At 43.1% G+C, this 20,269-nt stretch overlaps 1 protein-coding gene across 4 annotated transcripts; it reads right to left on the reverse strand.

The window, feature by feature from the left end:
* Window positions 1–950: 950 nt before the first annotated feature.
* NFU1 (NFU1 iron-sulfur cluster scaffold) lies at window positions 951–19,317 on the reverse strand. Of its 4 annotated transcripts, XM_076358768.1 has the most exons (9): window positions 18,773–18,837; window positions 16,624–16,730; window positions 13,630–13,765; window positions 8,188–8,254; window positions 7,222–7,336; window positions 5,998–6,061; window positions 3,524–3,698; window positions 2,648–2,736; window positions 951–1,812 (listed from the first exon to the last, which is right to left on the reverse strand). In XM_076358768.1, exons 1-8 carry the CDS (start codon window positions 18,817–18,819, stop codon window positions 2,689–2,691), a joined length of 759 nt encoding a protein of 252 aa, XP_076214883.1. In that variant the 5' UTR covers window positions 18,820–18,837; the 3' UTR covers window positions 951–1,812; window positions 2,648–2,688. The 4 variants fall into 4 exon arrangements, with proteins under 4 accessions (XP_076214883.1, XP_076214884.1, XP_076214882.1 ...); XM_076358769.1 differs by lacking the exons at window positions 951–1,812; window positions 18,773–18,837 and adding an exon at window positions 19,200–19,317 and having other exon boundaries at window positions 2,503–2,736; XM_076358767.1 differs by lacking the exon at window positions 951–1,812 and having other exon boundaries at window positions 2,503–2,736.
* Between the last annotated feature and the right edge of the window lie 952 nt (window positions 19,318–20,269).

Here is a 20,269-nt window from a genome sequence, read left to right on the forward strand (position 1 = left end):
CGGCACAGCAAAAATACCAAAGTACTTCTTTTCTTTAAAAAACTACCAGAATAATTTCAGTCATTACTATTTTAAATGTGATGACTAACTGCCATTTATAGAAAAACTTCAGAGTCAAAAAACCTCGCTGACCTGAGCGTTACGGTACAGCACAGCTTCCCAGCCCCCTAACTGAAGAGCCCTCTTTAAAAAAAGAACTGCAAGAACATCCCATTACATACCATATGGCCGCAGAGGACGCTGGCCACCTCATTAACTCCCAAGCTAAACGCTGAACAGTCATTACTATATTCCCCTGTTTGCCTCAGTGTCCGTGAATGTGAAAGGGTTTTTGGGCGAGCGGAGGAGACGGGACACCTCTCGCTAACAGGGATTCTTTCCATGAACTAAGCTGTTCCAGACAGAGCTTGGAAGGTTCGCACAGAAACTCTAATGATTTGGGCTGACGATTTTACTACATTGGGCTGTCATACTACTAGAGTTTATGGTTATTGCTAATGCTGCAAATACAGTTGGGTTTTGTTTTGCTCCCCAAGTGAGAATTGTCACTTAACCCCCTCCCTCTGCTTTCGTTTATCCAGAGTTGGAGAGCCCCCCCATTGCTTTATGTTGTAGAAATGCAACCACTGCCCTAAAGAGCTTACTTTGTAGTGGGACAGAACAGATAAAAAGAGGATGGGACCCGAGCGTTATGCGCTTCTCTCTCCACGACAGAGCTTGAGGAACTTGAGGACACGCAGAATACATGCTGGACATGGAATCTCTTCAGTCTCAAGATCACAAGATGCTTAATCTTCAGCCTCAGTACATGCAGGCTTAATTTGGTCCTATTTGTACAAATCGAAACCCCATTAAAAACAAGACTGGAAATACAAAGATTGCAGCAGAACTGGATCCTTACTGTACTGGAAGAGATTAGTACTGCTTAACTGAAGAATAAAGACCACATCTTTAAGAGATACATTTTATTTAACACACAAACCAGCTACTTTGCTGTTTAAGTTTTGGCTTATATAGTGCATTAAATTGACAAATCAGGCCTAAAAAGCTGTATTTTTGAGTAACCAGAAACATTACTCGCCATTCTATGGTTTGCTGACAAAGAACAACATGGCGATAACGTTGGCACAAGTTCTCTTTTGGATAGTCTGAGCCTACCTCGAGGGGAATTTTGTCATCGATACACTTGTAAGATCAGGCACTGCGTACTTCATGACAGGGTAAAGAAAACATGGTAATTTCAAACTCATTTCCAAATCCTGAGTCGGTAATTTAAATTACTGTAGGTTATTACTCTCCATGAAAGCTGAAGAAATATTTTGCTAAAATATTTATTTTCAAATTTCTAACAAGTAATATGAAGTTTATGGCTACTACATGCTGATCGGCATGCTATATAAAAGATTCTCCACTGACTTAATTGATCCCATTTAGGGACTCAGTGGAATTACACTGGCAAGGAGTGAAAGAGGAGAACATGCCAGAGGCTGTCAAATCCTTGCACACAGGGAACACTACTATAACCATAAGCCAAATAATGACCGCAAACTCAGCTCGACTGTGGCAGCACAAAGAAGAAATAGTATTTCTGGTAGCAAAGCCATCTGCTAAAGCTAGGCACCAGGAAGAAATTAAGCCTTACATGCACAAGTAAACAGAAGTACTCGCAAAGCCTGATTTACGTATTTCAATTTCAGAACAATAAATATTTCTCTTCCCATAGTCTCTAAAACTGGAACGTGTTCTGCTCTGCCACGTCTTCCCTCGCTCAGCCAGGGCAGCCAAGTTACACATACGCTGCACTCTTTGGCACTGCAGAAGGAACAAACAGGATATGGCATAGGTAAACACATTAATTTTCTTTGCTATCCTACAAATGTAATTTGTGCCCTTAAGCACTGCATGTTCATCTTGATGTTGGAGTATTATGTTGAGAAATCATCTTCTGCAAGTTTAAACAGACCACTAATGGTGGCTGAACAATTTTACTTCTAAATAAGCTAATTAGTCTCTCTACTTACTAAAGCTGATAAGGATCATCTTCTAATATTTATTTTAAAAGACATTATTTTTATAACAAACAACTCACATTCTTTGTTTCTGTTGCTATTGTTTGCACAGTGGTAGTGAGCAAGTAGGTAACTTTCCACAAGTGATGACAATATTACTTCCTCTAAAATGAACAGTTCAAGTTACAGGTTATTTTTCACACAAAAACCTGATATGAATTCAAAAGCTTTTTAAGAAGACTTGATAAAATCAACATTCCTGAATTTCTCAATTATAGAGCAAGGGCAGATAGTCCTGCAAGCCCCATAAGGAGATTTGGGGGAATAAATATTTAATATTTCTATTGCACAAAAAAAGGGTCAAGAAACTTTACTTCTGCCTTCTCTTTTTTTCAGTCTTGAATTTTTTGTACGAAAGAAGAATGGAGAGACACATCACCATTTTCCAAGCCCACCATTTCTTTCTTAAGACAGTACAAAGTAGAACAAAAGGTTTCTTTTTTGAATGCAGGGCATTTAATAAATTAGTGGACAAACTGCTTAAACTGATGATACATTTCCACAGGTATAAGTGCAATTATTTTTCTGAAGAGAAAGGCAAATTTGGTTGTTCCTTAGCACAAAGACAGTTTACGTACACCAAGAAGTAAATACTTATTTGGCCATAGATGATGCTAGCTCAGGTAGAATTTGCTTCTTTCTCCACGTCATCGTCGTCGTCAACAACCTGAAATCAAATCCAGCAGTAGCTTAGGTAAACAGTTTAAACTCTCAGTCCCGTAGGATTGCACAGAGAATTTATTACATTGAATCCTTGCTGGACCCAAGGAGAACAGCAGTTATTCAACACCGCTGAATGACAATGGTCACATGAAGAAGGTAAGAAAAACTTGCAATCAAAAATGCCAGGAGGAAATGTGACTGAAATAATAGGAGCTGGTCAAGTTATTACAAAGGCCACTAGAACAATCACTACAGCGCATCAGGTTTTTAATGAGAAAGCAAAAGAATCTGCATTTTAGGGGACAAAAGCTTGTCCCTTATTATCACACAAAGTCACCAAAGCACAAAGGTACCAATCACTGGCAAACACAGAGTGTCCAGTTCTGGGCTCCTCAGTAGAAGAGGGACGTTGGCACATTGGAGAGAGTCCAATGAGGAATCACCTCCCTCAACCTGCTGGCAACACTCCCCTTAATACAGCCCGCGATATCACCAACCACCTTGCCATAAAGGCACATTGCTGGCTCAAGTTCAACTTGGCACCCACCAGGACCCCAGGTCCTTTTCTGCAAAGCTGCTTTCCAGCCAGGCAGTCCCCAGCATATTTTGGTGCATGGGGTTGTACAGGACTTTGCAGAGTTCTGGATCTTTTGCTAAGGTACAGCTTCTGACTCGGAAAAACTGCATCTATCTAGCCTGTACTTTTGCTCCAACTGCCAACCTGTCCACGCTAGAAAGGGACAAAGACCTTCTTTTCCATTTAAAACAGCTATTATCTCTCACCAACCCACCTGTTCCACGCCTTCCACTTCAGGGATGTAGAATTGGAGCATGTTCTGTATCCCGTTCTTCAGGGTGATGATGGAACTGGGACAGCTGGTGCACGAACCCTGCAACTTCAGCTGCACAATCCCATCCTCAAAGCCTTTATAAATAACATCACCACCATCTTCTTGCACTGTCGGCCTGATGGAACACGATACTCAATTTAAAGCAAGTATAGCTGAAACACATTGCCTTCCAGAAATCGTTAGTAAAGCTCAATTTAATAGACACAAAGAACTGACAAGGTATAGTAACTAAAGCCCTCTTTCCCTACAACCACCTGGTTCAAATTTCCAACAACTCATCCTTTGCTGGACTCCCTCACATTGATGGCTACTGTTTTTCCATAGGACGTTAAGCAAAACATATTTGCAACGAATGCAGCAGCATACGAAGGAATCATTGAAATTCTAGGGGCGAGGGTAAGCACCTTAGAGTAGAGCTTGATTCAGCCTGCAAAGACATACTGGTTTGCTTTGAGGCCCTCTCCACACGTAACGGTGATTGCCTCAGTTACGTGCCAAATATAATAGGTGTGTCCCACCACACAATGCATGTGCATCTGCTACCTGACTAGGGACAGTGATAAGAAGTCCTTAAATGCTTCCATAAATAAATACACAGTTCACCATAGTTTGCACAGGACAGAAAAAAAGCTCCAACTATATAAAAGCTTAATCCTGCTAACGGGTGAAGAAACCAGCATCTGATAAGATCACACCCCAGTACTATTAGCATTTCTGCAGCCTGGTCTCCTTTTGCAAGCAGCAAATGCCCAGCATTGTAAGTGCATCCCCATAGCAACATTTTTCCAGACCAAGCTAAAACCACCAAGTTACTCTAACAGAAGCTCTTTATACTGATTTCCAAAATAACTCTTTTGAGAGCTACACCCCTAAGAGAATGATCTATGAATCTGACACATTTATTAACAACTCACCATAGCAAATCATCTCCATTCCAGAAAGCCAAAGAACATGACTAAAAATTCCATTTTTCTTAGTTGAAATTAACTTTTTTAACACACTACAGGACCTTTCAGATCTACATTCCCTCCATCCTGCACCTTCTGACAACTTCTTTGCACATATTTTTGATCGACTAAACAATAAATGCTCTGTATGTACCACTGGTTTATATATAGTTTCTGTAAACTATCCTGCTATAAAATGAAGATACACACTACTGCTAATATTCTCACCAACAGCTTCTCGGTCCACCGAGGGGTACAGGGGGAAGGAAATGAAAGAAGGAAAAAGGTGGGGAAACCCAGAAACTTGGGCAGAAATTCTGTGACTGTTACGAAAGGCCACTGGGAAATCAAGGACTAACATACCACAGGGAGCTTAAACGACCACATACCCAGCAAGAGCAGGGCCTCCTGAATGTTACTTTCTGTCACGGCTTTATACAACAGTAAACTTGGGTTACACGTTTCAACGCCTAGTACATATGCTTGGGAAAAATGATCCAGCCTATTTCTGCTTTTCTCCCTCTTTCCTTTCAGGAAAATTAACCGGTACCATGTGTCAGCTGTGAGATAACCAAAACAGTATTTTTAAATATCACTTTTAAAAGGCAGCATCTAAAAAAAAAGAAATAAAAAAGCCCAAGTTCATCATAACTTCTGGAAAAATTAAACTGAATTCCATTATTTTGACCCACATACAAGTTTCTGGTTCCTGTAATTTGTGAGCTGGAGAAGATGTCACCATCAGGTATCACAGCTTCAGAAACACATCAGACATTTTCCCCTGCATCTAAAATGTCAAGTTGCTTATTCCTTTCAGTTCACTTTGGAAGGCAATTAATGAGCGTAAAGATATACTTCAGGTAAACAACACGATCCATAGCCGCTCTTGAGACTTCATTAGTTACCACCAGTTTCTAAATTCAAGCTGTGTTAAAATACCAATAAAATTGCAACAGAATGCAAGGACAAAATTCACTGAAGCCCAGACAGCAAAGGAAACCCACTAGTAAATTTTCCTTTAGAGTAAGATACAAGAGTATAAACTACTTCAGAATACTTAGAAGAGAAGGACAATTACAATTAAGACAGAGATTAATAGAACAGAGGAAAAAAAAAGTTACTGTAAAAGCAAAGATTGTGTTGTTTTCGCTATTTAAAAATAGCCAGGTTAAACCCAATGGACCTGTTTAAATGCATTATGGAGGGTAAGACCATACACTGGTCTAAAATCACTCAGCAATAAGGACTCTGTTCAGCACACAGTTTGCTTAAACAGGAAAACTAGATAGAAAGTTTTCTATTAGAGGAAACCGCATTCTCAGCTCTGGCCAGTTTTGCACTTTAAACCCCCACACTAGACATTGAACCATGAAATCACACATACCCAAAGAAAAATGCACTGTTCCCTAAATAAATCCAAACCCCAAGACTAACTCAATCCATCTAGCAGTAACGTTCCTGGTTTACCTTATTCTTGTATCCAGCAGTTCTTTAATCATCAGTACAACTTCATCATCATCTTCTGATGCAGCTTGGGAAAAGAAAAATGTGCAAATCAGAACTTGGAGACAATTCCAATATGATTACTAACACTGTATATCCATAATGGCAGAATGAAAATAGCATAAAAACATTGCTGAGATGACTGAAACCAAAAGGCAGAGGGCTTAATTCAGAGTAAGTATCTTTTTCTGCATTATCCTTATTTACATCCCAGGCTTTCACCGACAAAAACCAGTATTGGTCTTTTCAACAGGCAAAGGCCTTAACAGACAATAGTAGTGCCACCTTTTAAAGGAAGCAACAACTAACATTCAATAAGGATGCATGGGTTAAGGCAGGATCCTCAGAAGGAAAGTTTTAGCAACCTAAAAAATTCAGCAGCAGCAGAATTATGAATGTGTCTGCGTTTAGCGGCTCTGGATGCAATTTTAAGCTCAGTGTTAGTCTTGCAGAAGCATTTTTAAAGACAACTTTTTCAAATAAAATAAAGTCTATGTTAATATTGAAATTAAATCCAGACATAACAGAGCAGAGAGGAATTCAATAGTCATAATCTTCCTTAAAACACTGGAAAAATTATTTAAGTTGGTAAGTTGCAAATGAGAAAGTGAAAGGCAAAATACTGCCCTTGAGTTAAATTATAAGTTAGTCTCAGTTACTTTCTATTATGGTTTGGAAAAGACTTCTTACTATTTCTTGTTCATTTAAGACCATAAACCTATCATTAAGACACAGACATTAAGCCTGGGCACTCTTTTTTGATTTAAGGAGGGAAATAAAACCCTTTGTAGGTGCCCGTACAAAAAGGATATGCAGCAACACCTTACAGCTTTCTAAACACAGCCTCAGTACTTGCAAAAACGTTTCACACACACAAAGCGTAACAGAACATGGTCCACACTGCCAAAACACATAGTTCAGCATAGCTCCTGTGAAGATACACTCCTCATACTGCAGCAGATGAGAACCGGGCTTCATATTCATGGGTAAGCAACTCCTTTAGACAGTGCAGCATTGCTTCCACTACAACATACGTATTCTGCAAATCCTCTCCTCTGTTAATTTTAGCAGTTTTCACTTTAAATTCTCTTGCGTGTTTTTCTGAGGGACAAGTGGAGGCTCTTCTGGATGTCACAAAAACTAAACCCAAAGGCAGATACTGGCCTCTTCCTGAAGAGTTTGATTTACCTGTATCAGTCCTAGGTGCCTCTTCAGTAAGTACAGGTAAGCCAGAGGCAAAGAAATCCATTATAGTTGCATAAATATCTGGTTTCAGTAAGTTCCAATCCAGGTCTTCACTCTCCTATGAGAATCAGAAGAAAAAAAAACATGAATAAAAATAGAGTATCTGCCTCCTAATAATAATAATTTGTTACACAGAGATTCTTCTTATGTTAAAAATATAATGGGCTCTCACGTTTGACGCATGGATTTGATTTCATAGTTTTGTCAAGTTCAGCTTTACCAAAAAAGTTCACTAAGACTCAATTTATAATAGTCAACAGAAAGGTTTCCTTGTTTGTAAGCCAAGTGCTATTAAAATATTAGCTAAAAAGAGGTGAAAAATAAAGTCTCCTAAATACCTTATTTGACACGTATTTTTACCAAACTGTTTCAGAGACTCAAGCTTGTTTGGTTCCATTTAATTTTGAGCCAAATTACCATTCACTGAATTGCCCTGTGCTCTTCACACAATAAGAGCATAACTGCACAGTTACTACGCAACACCTTATCTCTGCTGACACATGAGCTCCGCACCTTGGGTAAACACAACGCTGCCTGCAATGTGCTCCATCCCAATCACACAATCATCTCCTTTGGAAGCGTTCCCTGGAGGTCATCTAGCCCCGATTCCTGTTCGAAGCAGAGCCAACTTCCAAGCTGACCATGGTGCACAGGGCCTCATCCAGTCTAACACTGACCGCTTCCAAGATCAAAGAATCTACAAATTCTCTGGGCAACCTATTCCAGTGCCTACCCACACACTGATTTTTTTTTTTTCCCTTTATATTAAAGACAATTCCCTTTATGCCACTTGTGAACATTGCCTCTGGTACTTTCACTGTGCACGTCCAGGAGTCTGACTGGATCTTCTCTACGGCCGTCTATATCTCAGCTCATCTTTTAGTACATTTGAATCTCTGTTCTGCTTACCTTGGTGACTGTGATGAAGTCTGGTCCAAAGAAAATACTTTTAACTCCTTCAATTTTGAATAACTGCCTGTTAAGAAAACAAAAAAAACCCAAAAATGCACACACCTTTCAGGCAAACTCCTAAAGATTTATTTAAGCTGTCACAGAAAAAAAGTTCTAGAATAAATTTCTAGACAAAAATAAGCACTAAAACCAGAACCATTAAGAGAAACTCGCAGTTACTTCACCTACAGCTTAGTAAGAGCCAGGAGATCCTGCTGTGAAGCAGTGTACATAGTAAAAATGAACACATCTTGCAGGACTTTCCCACAAGATGTGTGAAAGAGTTACTCTCTCTCCAGTTCTTCTTTGGAGGCAAAATGATATTCTGTATATAAAACCATATTTGATCAGCATCAAAACCAGCAGGCACCTATTGTTTCAGGTAGGACTAGTGCAAATACAAGGAACATTCCTGAGATTAAAGCAAGTTATTTAAAGTAGTTGAGCTCAATAAAAACTGCCTTCAATTCTGTTGCCGTTAAATAAAAGGATTAGTGCCAAGCAGTCCACGAGGCTTTAACACACCAACTCACTTTCTGAGCAATCTTCAATATTTTAGTCATTTGTATGGCACATGAAAAATTTGAAGATTTAGTAAAGGCTTAAGTTTCATACTAAATTGCTTGAGATGGCCCCATACAGCACCCAACAACCAGGTGGTAAATTAGCACACACCAAAGCAACGCAAGAACTTAGCTGATAGGAAAGAGCACATTTTTGACAATATTTTAAGTACAAAACACAGAATGAGAATGTAAAGACCAATTTCCACAAATGGTTAAATAAAACCCAACAAATTCATCTACAGAATAAATAAATGATGCTACACCTGAAAAGAAGAGTAAAAAAAAAAAACTAAAAAAAAAAATCATTAGAAGTAGGAAGCACACAGAGTTAAATACAGCATAAGGCTGTAAGAGCATTTTTGTAATTAAGGAAGAAAAAAAATAATATATATTCTCCTGAAAGACTGGAAAACACCAAAAATGCAATGAACGAAGCAATTAGAAATCTTATTGCAAAGGTATGTATGATGAAAAATGACAGAAGAGACTTCACAATACCCATTTGAAAGAATTTCCACACACGAAACAGTTCTATGCTTCGTATTGGGCTTTTACATCACTAAACCAACTGGATTTTAAAGTTACTTAAACAATGAAATTATGAAAGTGCACCAAAACCATCCTAGATCAATTAAATAACCCTCCCCCCTCCCTCCCTTTCAGGAAGCTTTTATTACTTCTTTGGAAAATGAATACTCCCTTTTAAAATAAATGAGTATTCCATTTACAAAAAACACAATCTGGGGTTTAACTATATATAGTAGACAGTTTTTTTCCATTAACCTGCACAATACACATAATCAAGCTGTTTTGCCACAGTACACGTTCCAACACATATATCATCTTTGATGAAAATGTCTATTTGCAGATATATGACAACAAAAAGCCACTGACAGTCAATTGCATTCTGCAACCTGATGCACTTTGGCATAATCAGATCCTACAGCTTCAGCATTCTGCCAACACATTTTGATGTCCTCAAAAACCTTTCACATTGCATTTATTACTTTAAGTCACAGAGCTTTGCTTGTAAAGATCCTCTTTGCTCTCAAACAACTCTGCAAGAGACCTTTAGAAACGTTAGAGCTGCATGTTTGATAACCCAACAGATCCTGGAGAGACTGTCACATGAAACAGCTTCTACTTTGCGTATAATTCTTGCAACATACACAAAGATGACTTAAGATGACATTATAAACCTTTTGTGAAGGAAAAATCCATTGGCTTTGAAGTTCAGGTTAGCACCAACATCTGCCAAAACAAGCAAGCTACTACATTTAATTTGCAGTATTTGGGGACTATTTCATAGAATAGTTTGGGTTGGAAGGGACCTCTAAAGGCCATCTAGTCCAGCCCCCCTGCAGTGAGCAGGGACACCTTCAACTAAATCAGGTTGCTCAGAGCCCCGTCCAACCTGACCTTGAATGGTTCCGGGGATGGGGCACCCACCACCTCTCTGGGCAACCTGGGCCAGTGCTTCACCACCCTCAGCATAAAAAATTTCTCCTTGTATCTAGTTTAAATCTACCCTCTTTTAGTTTAAAACCATTCCCCCTTGTCCTGTTGCAACAGGCCCTGCTAAAAAGCCTGTCCCCATCTTTTTTAGAAGCCCCCTTTAAGTATTGAAAGGCTGCAATAAGGTCTCCCCGAAGCCTTCTCCTCTCTAGGCTGAACAACCCCAACTCTCTCAGCCTTTCTTCATAGGAGAGGGGTTCCATCCCCCTGAGCATTTTTGTGGCCCTCTTCTGGACCCACTCCAACAGGTCCATGTCTTTCTTGCGCTGAGGACCCCAGAGCTGGATGCAGTGCTCCAGGTGGGGTCTCACCATAACAGAGCAGAGGGGCAGAGTCACCTCCCTCGACCTGCTGGCCACGCTGCTTTGGATGCAGCCCAGGATACGGTTGGCCTTCTGGGCTGCGAGCGCACATTGCTGGCTCATGTCCAGCTTTTCATCCACCAGTACCCCCAAGTCCTTCTCGGCAGGGCTGCTCTCAATCCCTTCATCCCCCAGCCTGTATTGACACTGGGGGTTGCCCCGACCCAGGTGCAGGACCTTGCACTTGGCCTTGTTAAGCCTCATGAGGTTCACACAGACCCACTTCTCGAGCTTGTCCAGGTCCCTCTGGATGGCAGCCCGTCCCTCCAGAGTGTCAACCGCACCACTCAGCTTGGTGTCGTCTGCAAACTTGCTGAGGGTGCACTCGACCCCACTGTCTGTGTCGTCGATGAAGATATTAAACAGTAGTACCAGTCCCAGTACAGACCCCTGTGGGACACCACTTGTCACCGATCTCCATCTGGACATTGAGCCGTTGACCACTACCCTCTGGATGTGACCATCCAACCGATTCCTCATCCACTGGACACTCCACCCATCAAATCCACACCTCTCCAATTTAGAGAGAAGGATGTTGGGGGGGACCGTGTCAAAGGCCTTACAGAGGTCCAGACAGACGACATCTGTAGCTCTTCCCTTGTCCACTGATGTAGTCACTCCACCATAGAAGGCCACTAGGTTGGTCAGGCAGGACTTGCCCTTGGTGAAGCCCTGCTGGCTGTCTCGAATCACCTCCCTGTCCTCCACGTGCCTTAGCATAGCTTCCAGGAGGATCTGTTCCACGATCTTCCCAGGCACAGAGGTGAGACTGACTGGCCTGTAGTTCCCCGGGTCTTCCTTTTTTCCCTTTTTAAAAATGGGGGTTATGTTTCCCCTTTTCCAGTCAGTGGGAACTTCACCGGACTGCCACGACTTCTCAAATACGATGGCTAGTGGCTGAGCAACTTCATCTGCCAGTTCCCTCAGGACTCGTGGATGGACCTCATCAGGACCCATGGACTTGTGCACCTTCAGGTCCCTTAGATGGTCTCGAACCTGATCTTCTCCTACAGTGGGCAGCTCTTCATTCTCCCAGTCCCTGCCTTTGCCTTCTGTGGATTGGGCAGTGAGGCTCAAGCACTTGCCAGTGAAGACTGAGGCAAAAAAGTCATTGAGTACCTCCGCCTTCTCCATATCCCAGGTAACCAGGTCTCCCATTTCGTTCCAGAGAGGGCCCACATTTTCCCTCGTCTTCCTTTTATCTCTGACGTACCTATAGAATCTTTTCTTGTTGCCCTTGATGTCCCTGGCCAGATTTAATTCTATCAGGGCTTTAGCTTTCCTAACCTGATCCCTGGCTGCTCGGACAGTTGCTCCGTATTCCTCCCAGGCTACCTGTCCTTGTTTCCACCCTCTGTAGGCTTCCTTTTTGTGTTTGACCTTGTCCAGGAGTTCCTTGTTCATCCATGCAGGCCTCCTGGCGTTTTTGCCTGACTTCCTCTTTGTAGGGATGCATCGCTCCTGAGCTTGGAGGAGGTGATCCTTGAATCTTACCCAGCTTTCTTGGGCCCCTCTTCCCTCTAGGGCTTTGTCCCATGGCACTCCACCAAGCAGATCCCTGAAGAGGCCAAAGTCTGTTCTCCTGAAGTCCAGGGGAGTGAGCTTGCTGTGCGCCCTCTTCGGTGTCCTAAGGATCTTGAACACCACCATTTTGTGGTCATTGCAGGCCAGGCTGCCCTTGAGCTTCACATTCCCCACCAGCCCCTCCTTGCTGATGAGAACAAGGTCCAGCGTAGCACCTCTCCTCATTGGCTCTTCTGCCACTTGGAGAAGGAAATTATTATCGATGCATTCCAGGAACCTTCTGGATTGCTTATGCCCTGCCGTGTTGTCCCTCCAACAGATATCGGGGAGGTTGAAGTCCCCCATGAGGACCAGGGCTTGTGAGCGTGAGGCTGCTCCTATCTGTCTATAGAGGGCCTCATCCACTCTGTCTTCCTGGTCGGGTGTCCTGTAGCAGACCCCCACCGTAATGTCACCTGTCCCCGCCCTCCCTTTAATTCTGACCCATAAGCTCTCAGTCAGCTCCTCATCCATCCCCAGGCAGAGCTCCAGGCACTCCAGCTGGTCATTGACATAAAGGATGACACCCCCTCCTCGTCTCCCCTGCCTGTCCTTCCTAAAGAGCCTGTACCCCTCCATCCCAATACTCCAATCATAGGAGCCATCCCACCACGTCTCCGTGATGGCAATAAGGTCATAGCCCTGCAGGCGTGCGCACATCTCTAACTCATGTTTATTCCCCATGCTACGTGCATTTGCATAGAGGCATTGAAGTTGGGCCCCCGATGAAGCTGTCTTACTGGCTGGAGTTCCTTTGTGCTGCTCTTCAGGCGCTCTCCTGCTGACCTGTGTTCCTTCTCCAGGCTCTGGGCATCTATTGCTGGCCCTGGCATCAAACTGGTAGGAGTGGGATGGATTGAGGTTCCCCTAACCCAGCAACTTTAGTTTAAAGCCCTCTTCACCAGCTTGGCAAGCCTATGACCAAAGATGCTCTTCCCCTTCTGACAGATGGACCCCATCAGCTATTTACTTGCTTATGCTGTATTTCCCAATTCTGAAAAGTTGCATGATTTCCAAGTAACTACTCGAATTAAGAGTGTTCTGATGGGAATGATTTTGCGAAATCAGGGCTAGAGGTCTCACTGGTGATGCAGCCACTGTTCAAGAATACTGATTTATAATACCACTCAATCCAGTTGCATAAGCTAGACCATGATGCATTCTGCTATGATACAGCCGTGGGGAGTACAGACACACAGAAAGACTACTTTAGTAACGACAATCTTCCCAGCTTTAATTTTATGCACAAGTAAAGCGGCATTAAAAACTTAAATCCAACCAAGCTGCTCCTGTGTATAAGGAGGAGCAGAATGATCAGAAGCTGTGCTTAAAAACATCAGTTTCAGACAGCCCATACTGGTCCCCCAAACAAATTATGATGTGTTTAATAATACCTTGCTAAAGGTGAGCAAAAGGCTGCAGCTGGTGTGGAAAACTCCATAGTCCTCGACTCCAGAACTTCCTTCCCTGGAATAAACTTCAAACTATTTGGATTTGGTGTGTCCTGAGTTTGAATAAACATGCCTCTTACTGGAAATTAAAAAAAAAAAAAAAAAGAAGAAAAATAATGTAATCAAACCTAAGTAGCTTAAATGAAAGTCAAGGATCCTGATTACTTAGCAAGCCAAGACCAGGGTGATCACTGTGCTACAGCAAACCGCAGCCTGTGCAGCAATGATACTTTAAAAACACAATACAATGGGTTCCGTGAAAGCCTCCAGACTGACATGAAGACTGATAAACACAGGCATGTTATCTCACAGGGAACAGGATGATAAATGGAACCTTGTCTTTGCTTCTTTTGCTACCTTTTATTTACTAAAAAGCATCCTGCTGCAACAGTATCGAACTGCATGAGGCCAGTACCATCCTCGCTTTCTACTGAAGGCCAAGAGATGGAACCTTCATTTCTCTGTTGGGTTTAGGGGTTTTTTTTATTTTATGATCCTCAAATGCTGTTAAGTCCCTCTTCCAGCATTGTCACTTCCTGTTCAAAGCATACTCAGTTTTACTAACCCCCTCTTCAAGATACACATGATTTATGGGGTTTGGTTTTTATTTCATTTTTCAGCACTATTAAAAAAAAAAAACAACCAAGCATAACAACAGTTACAGTGAGCCACACCCTGCTTACAATATTTTCCACAGAGTGAAAAATTACTGTAAGCTATCACTTATCCTCCAGAAATTGAACTGACGGTCAAACAATTCAGAGTAAAATTATTTACAGTTCACTGGTAAAGATGTTTAAAAGATAAATTTTTACTGAAGTTCCTTTTGCGGCGTGGGTCTTTCTTTCACTAGAAGAGTGTAAAAAAAACTGATCTTGACTAAAATTTAATACTTTGCATTTAATGGTGTACATTTAGTAGTGTATTTTCCTGTAGACATATCCACGCAGCATATGCCTGATGTCCCACTGAAGCTGAACATCAGTTAGGGACAGTTTCCCGTGTTCTAATTCTCTTTCTAGTTCTCCTTCTTTCTAACTCTCCCTGCACATCAAGTAACAGAATGATATACGAACATTCAGGAAAGAAAAAATGCGTTTTAAAAACAAAAATCTCTAGGACCTAATATTCATAAATAAATTATACTTGAGAAACAAGCTCACATAACTTCAAAAAATAGGCAATAGAGGGATTTAAAGCAGCAAAAAGAGCTGACATTTTCATTTTTGTAAACTGCCATTTTGCCCATGACTCCCTAGTATTAGATGACAAATCACGCTATTTATAAATTGCCAAATTGTTACTGCATGTGTCTGTCATGGTAACAACCCATTTGACTTGAACACACACAATGGCAAAGTACGCACACACTACATTTTCTTTTTTTTTTTTTTTTAAAGGAAAAAAGACTTAGCACAGAAGTACTTAGTTTTAACATGAAAAGAATAATCCCGATAGAGCAAGCAACTAGTCAGCTTTATCCATGGGGATGGAAGAACTACTCATCTTCCAGATCCAGCTGGCACCCAAAATCACATCCAGCGTAATGGTGTAGTTTACAAATAACCAACAACAGGGGATCTGGATGGCATAAATGGAGTACACTCTGCCCATTTTTTGAAAGCAATGTAGCTATCATACACTGTTCTTCTAGCACCTCTAACACCCTAAACCACAAATGGCTCTATCAGCTCTCAGAAAAGGCATCCATGTGCATAGCCGCTGTATTTTAAAAGCGTCTTCTGCAGTTGAAGATCGGCCTTCCTAAGACCAGGTTTTCCAACCATTAATCAACCTGGAGAGTTCTTTGCACAGCTGTGAATAACCCCTTTGGAATTTATTATTCAGTAGTCGGTAACTGCCTGTATTTACATCAAACATCTATATCGTCCCTTTCAACCTTCTGCGGAACGCTGTGAATACCTGCTTATTATTCTGTTCCACCACCTGCTCAAGATAAGAGGAAGATACCAAATAGAGGCCAACTTTAGTAGGACACTTGCAGAAGCAGGTAAAATACTAAGTCTACTCGTCAGAGTCTGCCTGTTGATTAGAACTGAAACAGAAAAAATGGTGCTGGACCAGATAAGATTGGACTTCTCTGAAATAAAAACTAAAAAGAAACTTCTGCCTGAGCAGACTAATTTAAATAAGATTTCTATTTGTGACTAATTCCATGCAACAGCACCTGCAGAATTTTTTTTGTCTTAGACTCTTTCTACCACAGCATTGGAGAGCAGTTGCTAAATCCTTCGGGCAGGTGCAAAAGCACAATGTTTTTCTGTGGTGCAAGTTTCACAGCTTTTTTTTTTTTTTTTTTTCCCCTTTTTTTTCCTTTTCTGAGCATTAAAATCTACCAGAAAAATGGTAGGTACAACAAACTCAATCTTAAACATTGCTTTTTCAGGGTAATACCAAGCTGCAAATAATATTAATGGAGAATGCCATTAATGCGCCATACATGGATGCATGTTCAAGAGGGGGAAAATTAAAAAAAGAAAATATTGCAGCTCTAAGAATGAAAGGCTTCGCTTTCATCCTTGCTAGGTTCTATCTGGATAGCCTGCAATTTTATCTGGCAGAGCTCAGCAGCTGAAGCAGGACAGAAGGCAACATGAAGTCTTTCACAAGAGATATATTTACACTAAGATAGAAGTTAAATTAAGAAGTGCAGCAAAGCCCAAATAATATTTTGCACCAACAAAGCCCCCTGTAAGTCTTGGCAGCTGAATGACATAGGAAAAACATGTATAATCAAGCACACCATAAGCCATCCACATCTTCTCCCCAAGCTCCAAATGCACTAGCACTTCATTAAAAACCACATAGGAAACGTTATCACACTCAGATTTCAAAACAAATACTAGGCTTTCATTATTACCACGAAACATAAAAACTCACAATGCACTCATCTATTCATTTTTAGCTAGTATTTACCTGCATTATGCCATACTGCAGATGGAAGAAATGGTTTCTTTGGTGCAAGGTGGTGGAAAGACTGTTGAGTTGTCAAATTATGATCTTTTAACATCGTACGACAGAACCTAGAGAAAAATAATTTTACTAACAATTTGCAAATTACAAGTTTGCACTCCCGCACTTCTCCACAGAAAAGAGTATTTCACACGCTTCTAGCAACGCCAGAACTCAGCAAGACGCTCACCTACCTTAAACCTCTCAGGTAATGTAGCAAGCTCACAGGCTAGATTACAAAACATCCCTTACTTTTTCCCCTCTTCAGTGCTTCCTCTCTCTCATAACAAAATAGACATACCTCTCCAATTTTAGCCACCTAAAAAATTAATCTAGACTCCTTCACAGTCACTAAAGACAGGCAAATCACCTTACTTACCTATAACAGAAGAGGATAAATCACCCTAGGGGAGCTTTTTGTCTTCCTTTTGACACCTTTTGACAGCACCTGGAAATCTAGCTTAGACTAAATACCTAATTTTCAGAAGATTACAGACAGCTGAGATGAATCCAACCCCCAGCACCTGAGGCTAAATCAGGGGCAGAATTTACTCCTATACTCTGCAGGTTTAGCTGGTCAAACATATGGCTCTCCTATATGACTCCTGGAAGATACAAGACAGGCTAAAAAGGTAATGCAACGACTACTTCCACAAACAATTCTTATAAGAAAAAAAATACCAGGACAACATTTGGATAAAAGATTAAAACTCTACTAGCTACGCGTACCAAGCCGTACCTCATCCCTGTCCACCTCTACATATTTCTTCCCTTTGGGTAATAAAGAAATTCAGTATATTCCAGTATAAGTACTGTTCTAGAATGAAACCAGACCAGTTAAAAAGAGGTCCATACTGGCCACATAACTCGCACTAGCAGTCAAAATAGGGGTGGTGTCATCTGCTCAGATGAAGTTAAAAGCGGGGGAAAGCAGAGAGGAAAAAAGGAAAAAAACATTAAGAGAAAAAGCAAGGCGGAGTGATGGAGTAACAGGCCTAACTTTCAAATGTGTAAATACTTGCTTGCACATCCAATTTCCGTAACTGCTTTTTTCAGAGCAAAGTAAAAATCGGAAAATGTAACTAAACCCCACCTCATGTCACAGACAACATGGAAAAATATTACATACAGAGGATTAATTATTATCTGGTTCCTCTCCTCCTTATCAAGTACAGAGGGGAGAAAGCAGGTAAACTAAATAAACTACAGCTGCAGGGGCTGTTTCTAAGAGAGGAGGCTGATTATCGCAGGGGGTCATAAATCAGAACCACAGGCACTACACCTAGGCCCACGTTCCTCAAACATGGGAAGAGGAGAAAAGCTCTGTCTCACGAAATGGACCTCCCCGCTGCAAAGCGAGGGAGACACGAACACAGAAAAGGTCTAAATCATGTTATTTGCTTACTTTTGTGGTCTTGATAGCAGGTACAGAGACCACAACGGGATGTGTGAGGAAGACCCCCCCCAGGAGAAAAGTTCTCCTTTCTCCCTTTAGCTTTGGGGAATAAAGGTTACAGTCCACGGCACGGGGCAGGAGGTGCGCCCATCACCACATGGCCCTTTGAATTTGCCCTCATTACAGTCTTTAGCAACTATAGGGCGGAAATTCCCCTTATTGCTTGGCCCCGAGGATACATGTGTGGGGGAGTTAACTGCCCCCTCATTGCATGATCCTGTCCACATGGCGGGGGGGGTGGGAATTACCCCTCGTTGCACGGTCCTGAGCACATGTGGGGGGAATTCCCCCTCATTGCTCACACCTATGTGCGCAGGGGGGCGAACAGTCCCTCAGGGGACGGCCCTCAGCACCTGCGTGTCGGGGGGAATTAACGCCTCGCTGTTGTAACGGGGTTAAGGGAAGAAACAGACTCTCGCCGCCCGTCTGTAACGAGGAGAAGGAAGAAATAACTCCACCCTCGTCCGCCCTGCTGCAGCGGGAAAGGAAAGGGGAAGAGCGAGAAGAGGCCGGCGCGGCCCGGGAGGTCGCGCTGCCGCTCGCTGCGGCACGGCCGCCCCCGGTAAAGGGCGAGAGGGGATCACCTCCGGGAAAAAGCCGGGCTCCCTCCTCCGGGCCGGGGCAGCGAGGAGCCGAGGGAGCCCCGCGGTCACCTACCGGCCGCCCAGCCCCGCAGCAGCGCCGAGCCACCGCGCGGCCGCCATCTTGGCGCTCCTCAGGGCCGCCGGGCGCTGCCGTCCCGCCCCGCCCCATCCCGTTCCCGCCCCGGCTGAGGCGCGGCGGCGGCGGCCCCTGGCGGCGGCGGGCGGGAACGGGGCGGGAAGGGCGCGCGCCGCCTGCAGAGGGGTGCGCGGCGCAGCTCGGGCTCCGCTCCTCTTGCAGCGCTGAGCTGCTTTTCTCCCTGCACCCCCCCCCCCCGACCAGAGCAGGCCTGGCCGCCTGGGGGACATTTCCTACAGTCAGCACGTTTGCTAAAAATATAAATATAGAAATACTTCCCTCCCCCCCCCCCCCCCCCAAACCAAAGCACCACCCCCGAGGGTAACACTTTTTTTTTTTTTTAATTAGGTACTTTTCTTCTTACCATTGCAGCACATTCCAGGGTGATGAGGCCCCGCTGTCCGTGTCCCAGCTGCTGGCATCGCTTTATCAGCCCCTGGAAGGAGCAGCATGGGTTACCACACGTAGGGCTTAGAAACAGCCCCCTCCAGACCAGCTTCCACCACAGAGCCCAGTAAAACACAAAAAGCCGCCTTCCCCCCACCGCCCGAGTCCCACAAGCCATGAAGAAATTGCAAATTTAGCCCGCTCCCGAGTAACCTTCCAGAAAAAGGGCTGCAGGAAAAGTTGGAGGTAATGCGGCTGTTTTGATCACATTATATTTGAGGTGCAAGCTCTTGATTTTGGAGATGGCAGCCGCTGCCGGCATTCAGGGCTGTTAGACAAGGAAGTGTCTCCCTGGGGAGGGAGGAGACACATTTGCAATTTCAGCAAGATGAAGAGGTTCCAGTTCGTGTCTTTTCCCCCCTTAGTATGATTATAGTCCTGCCAATTTTGGACCAGAAAGTCACTTACCAAAGGCCGATCATAGCTGCTTATTCTCTCACAATTAACTAATACAACCTAAAAATCCAACAAAGTTCTTTAAACAAACTTTCAGCCCTTCCTTTCAGTCATTCCTCGCTGGATTCACCGTACCTTGGCACGCAGCTGCGCTCACAGAAAGCACGTTTTCCCTGGGCTTTGCCAAAACCTATTCTTGAACACCCCTGTGTGTCCCCCACACGCGTGCACCGCTCGGCATGGCACGGCAGCAGGCGGTCACGGACCGTTTCGCTCACGGACGGTGGATCCTCTTCGGGGATGGGTTCGTTCTGCACCTCCTCTCTTCCAGCAGCAGCTCCTGCGTTTGCAGGGAGGGCTCGATAGCTCTGCGCTGTCTCATAGCATTGCCCTAGACATGAAGGTTTCTCTCCAGTAAACTGAAATATCCGCTGCTTAGAGCCTCTGCTTATAGCAGCAAGATCAGTTTGACTTTCCAACTGCCAGATACGACAGTAGGGACAGACAGAGCTCAGTACCTTAGTAGGAAGAACTCATTAAAAACCAGATTCTTTCTATCCAGCAGAAATATTTTGCATGGGGAGGGGAGAA

This window comes from Aptenodytes patagonicus, chromosome 24, assembly GCF_965638725.1.
Source record: "Aptenodytes patagonicus chromosome 24, bAptPat1.pri.cur, whole genome shotgun sequence".
NCBI classification, from domain to species: domain Eukaryota; kingdom Metazoa; phylum Chordata; class Aves; order Sphenisciformes; family Spheniscidae; genus Aptenodytes; species Aptenodytes patagonicus.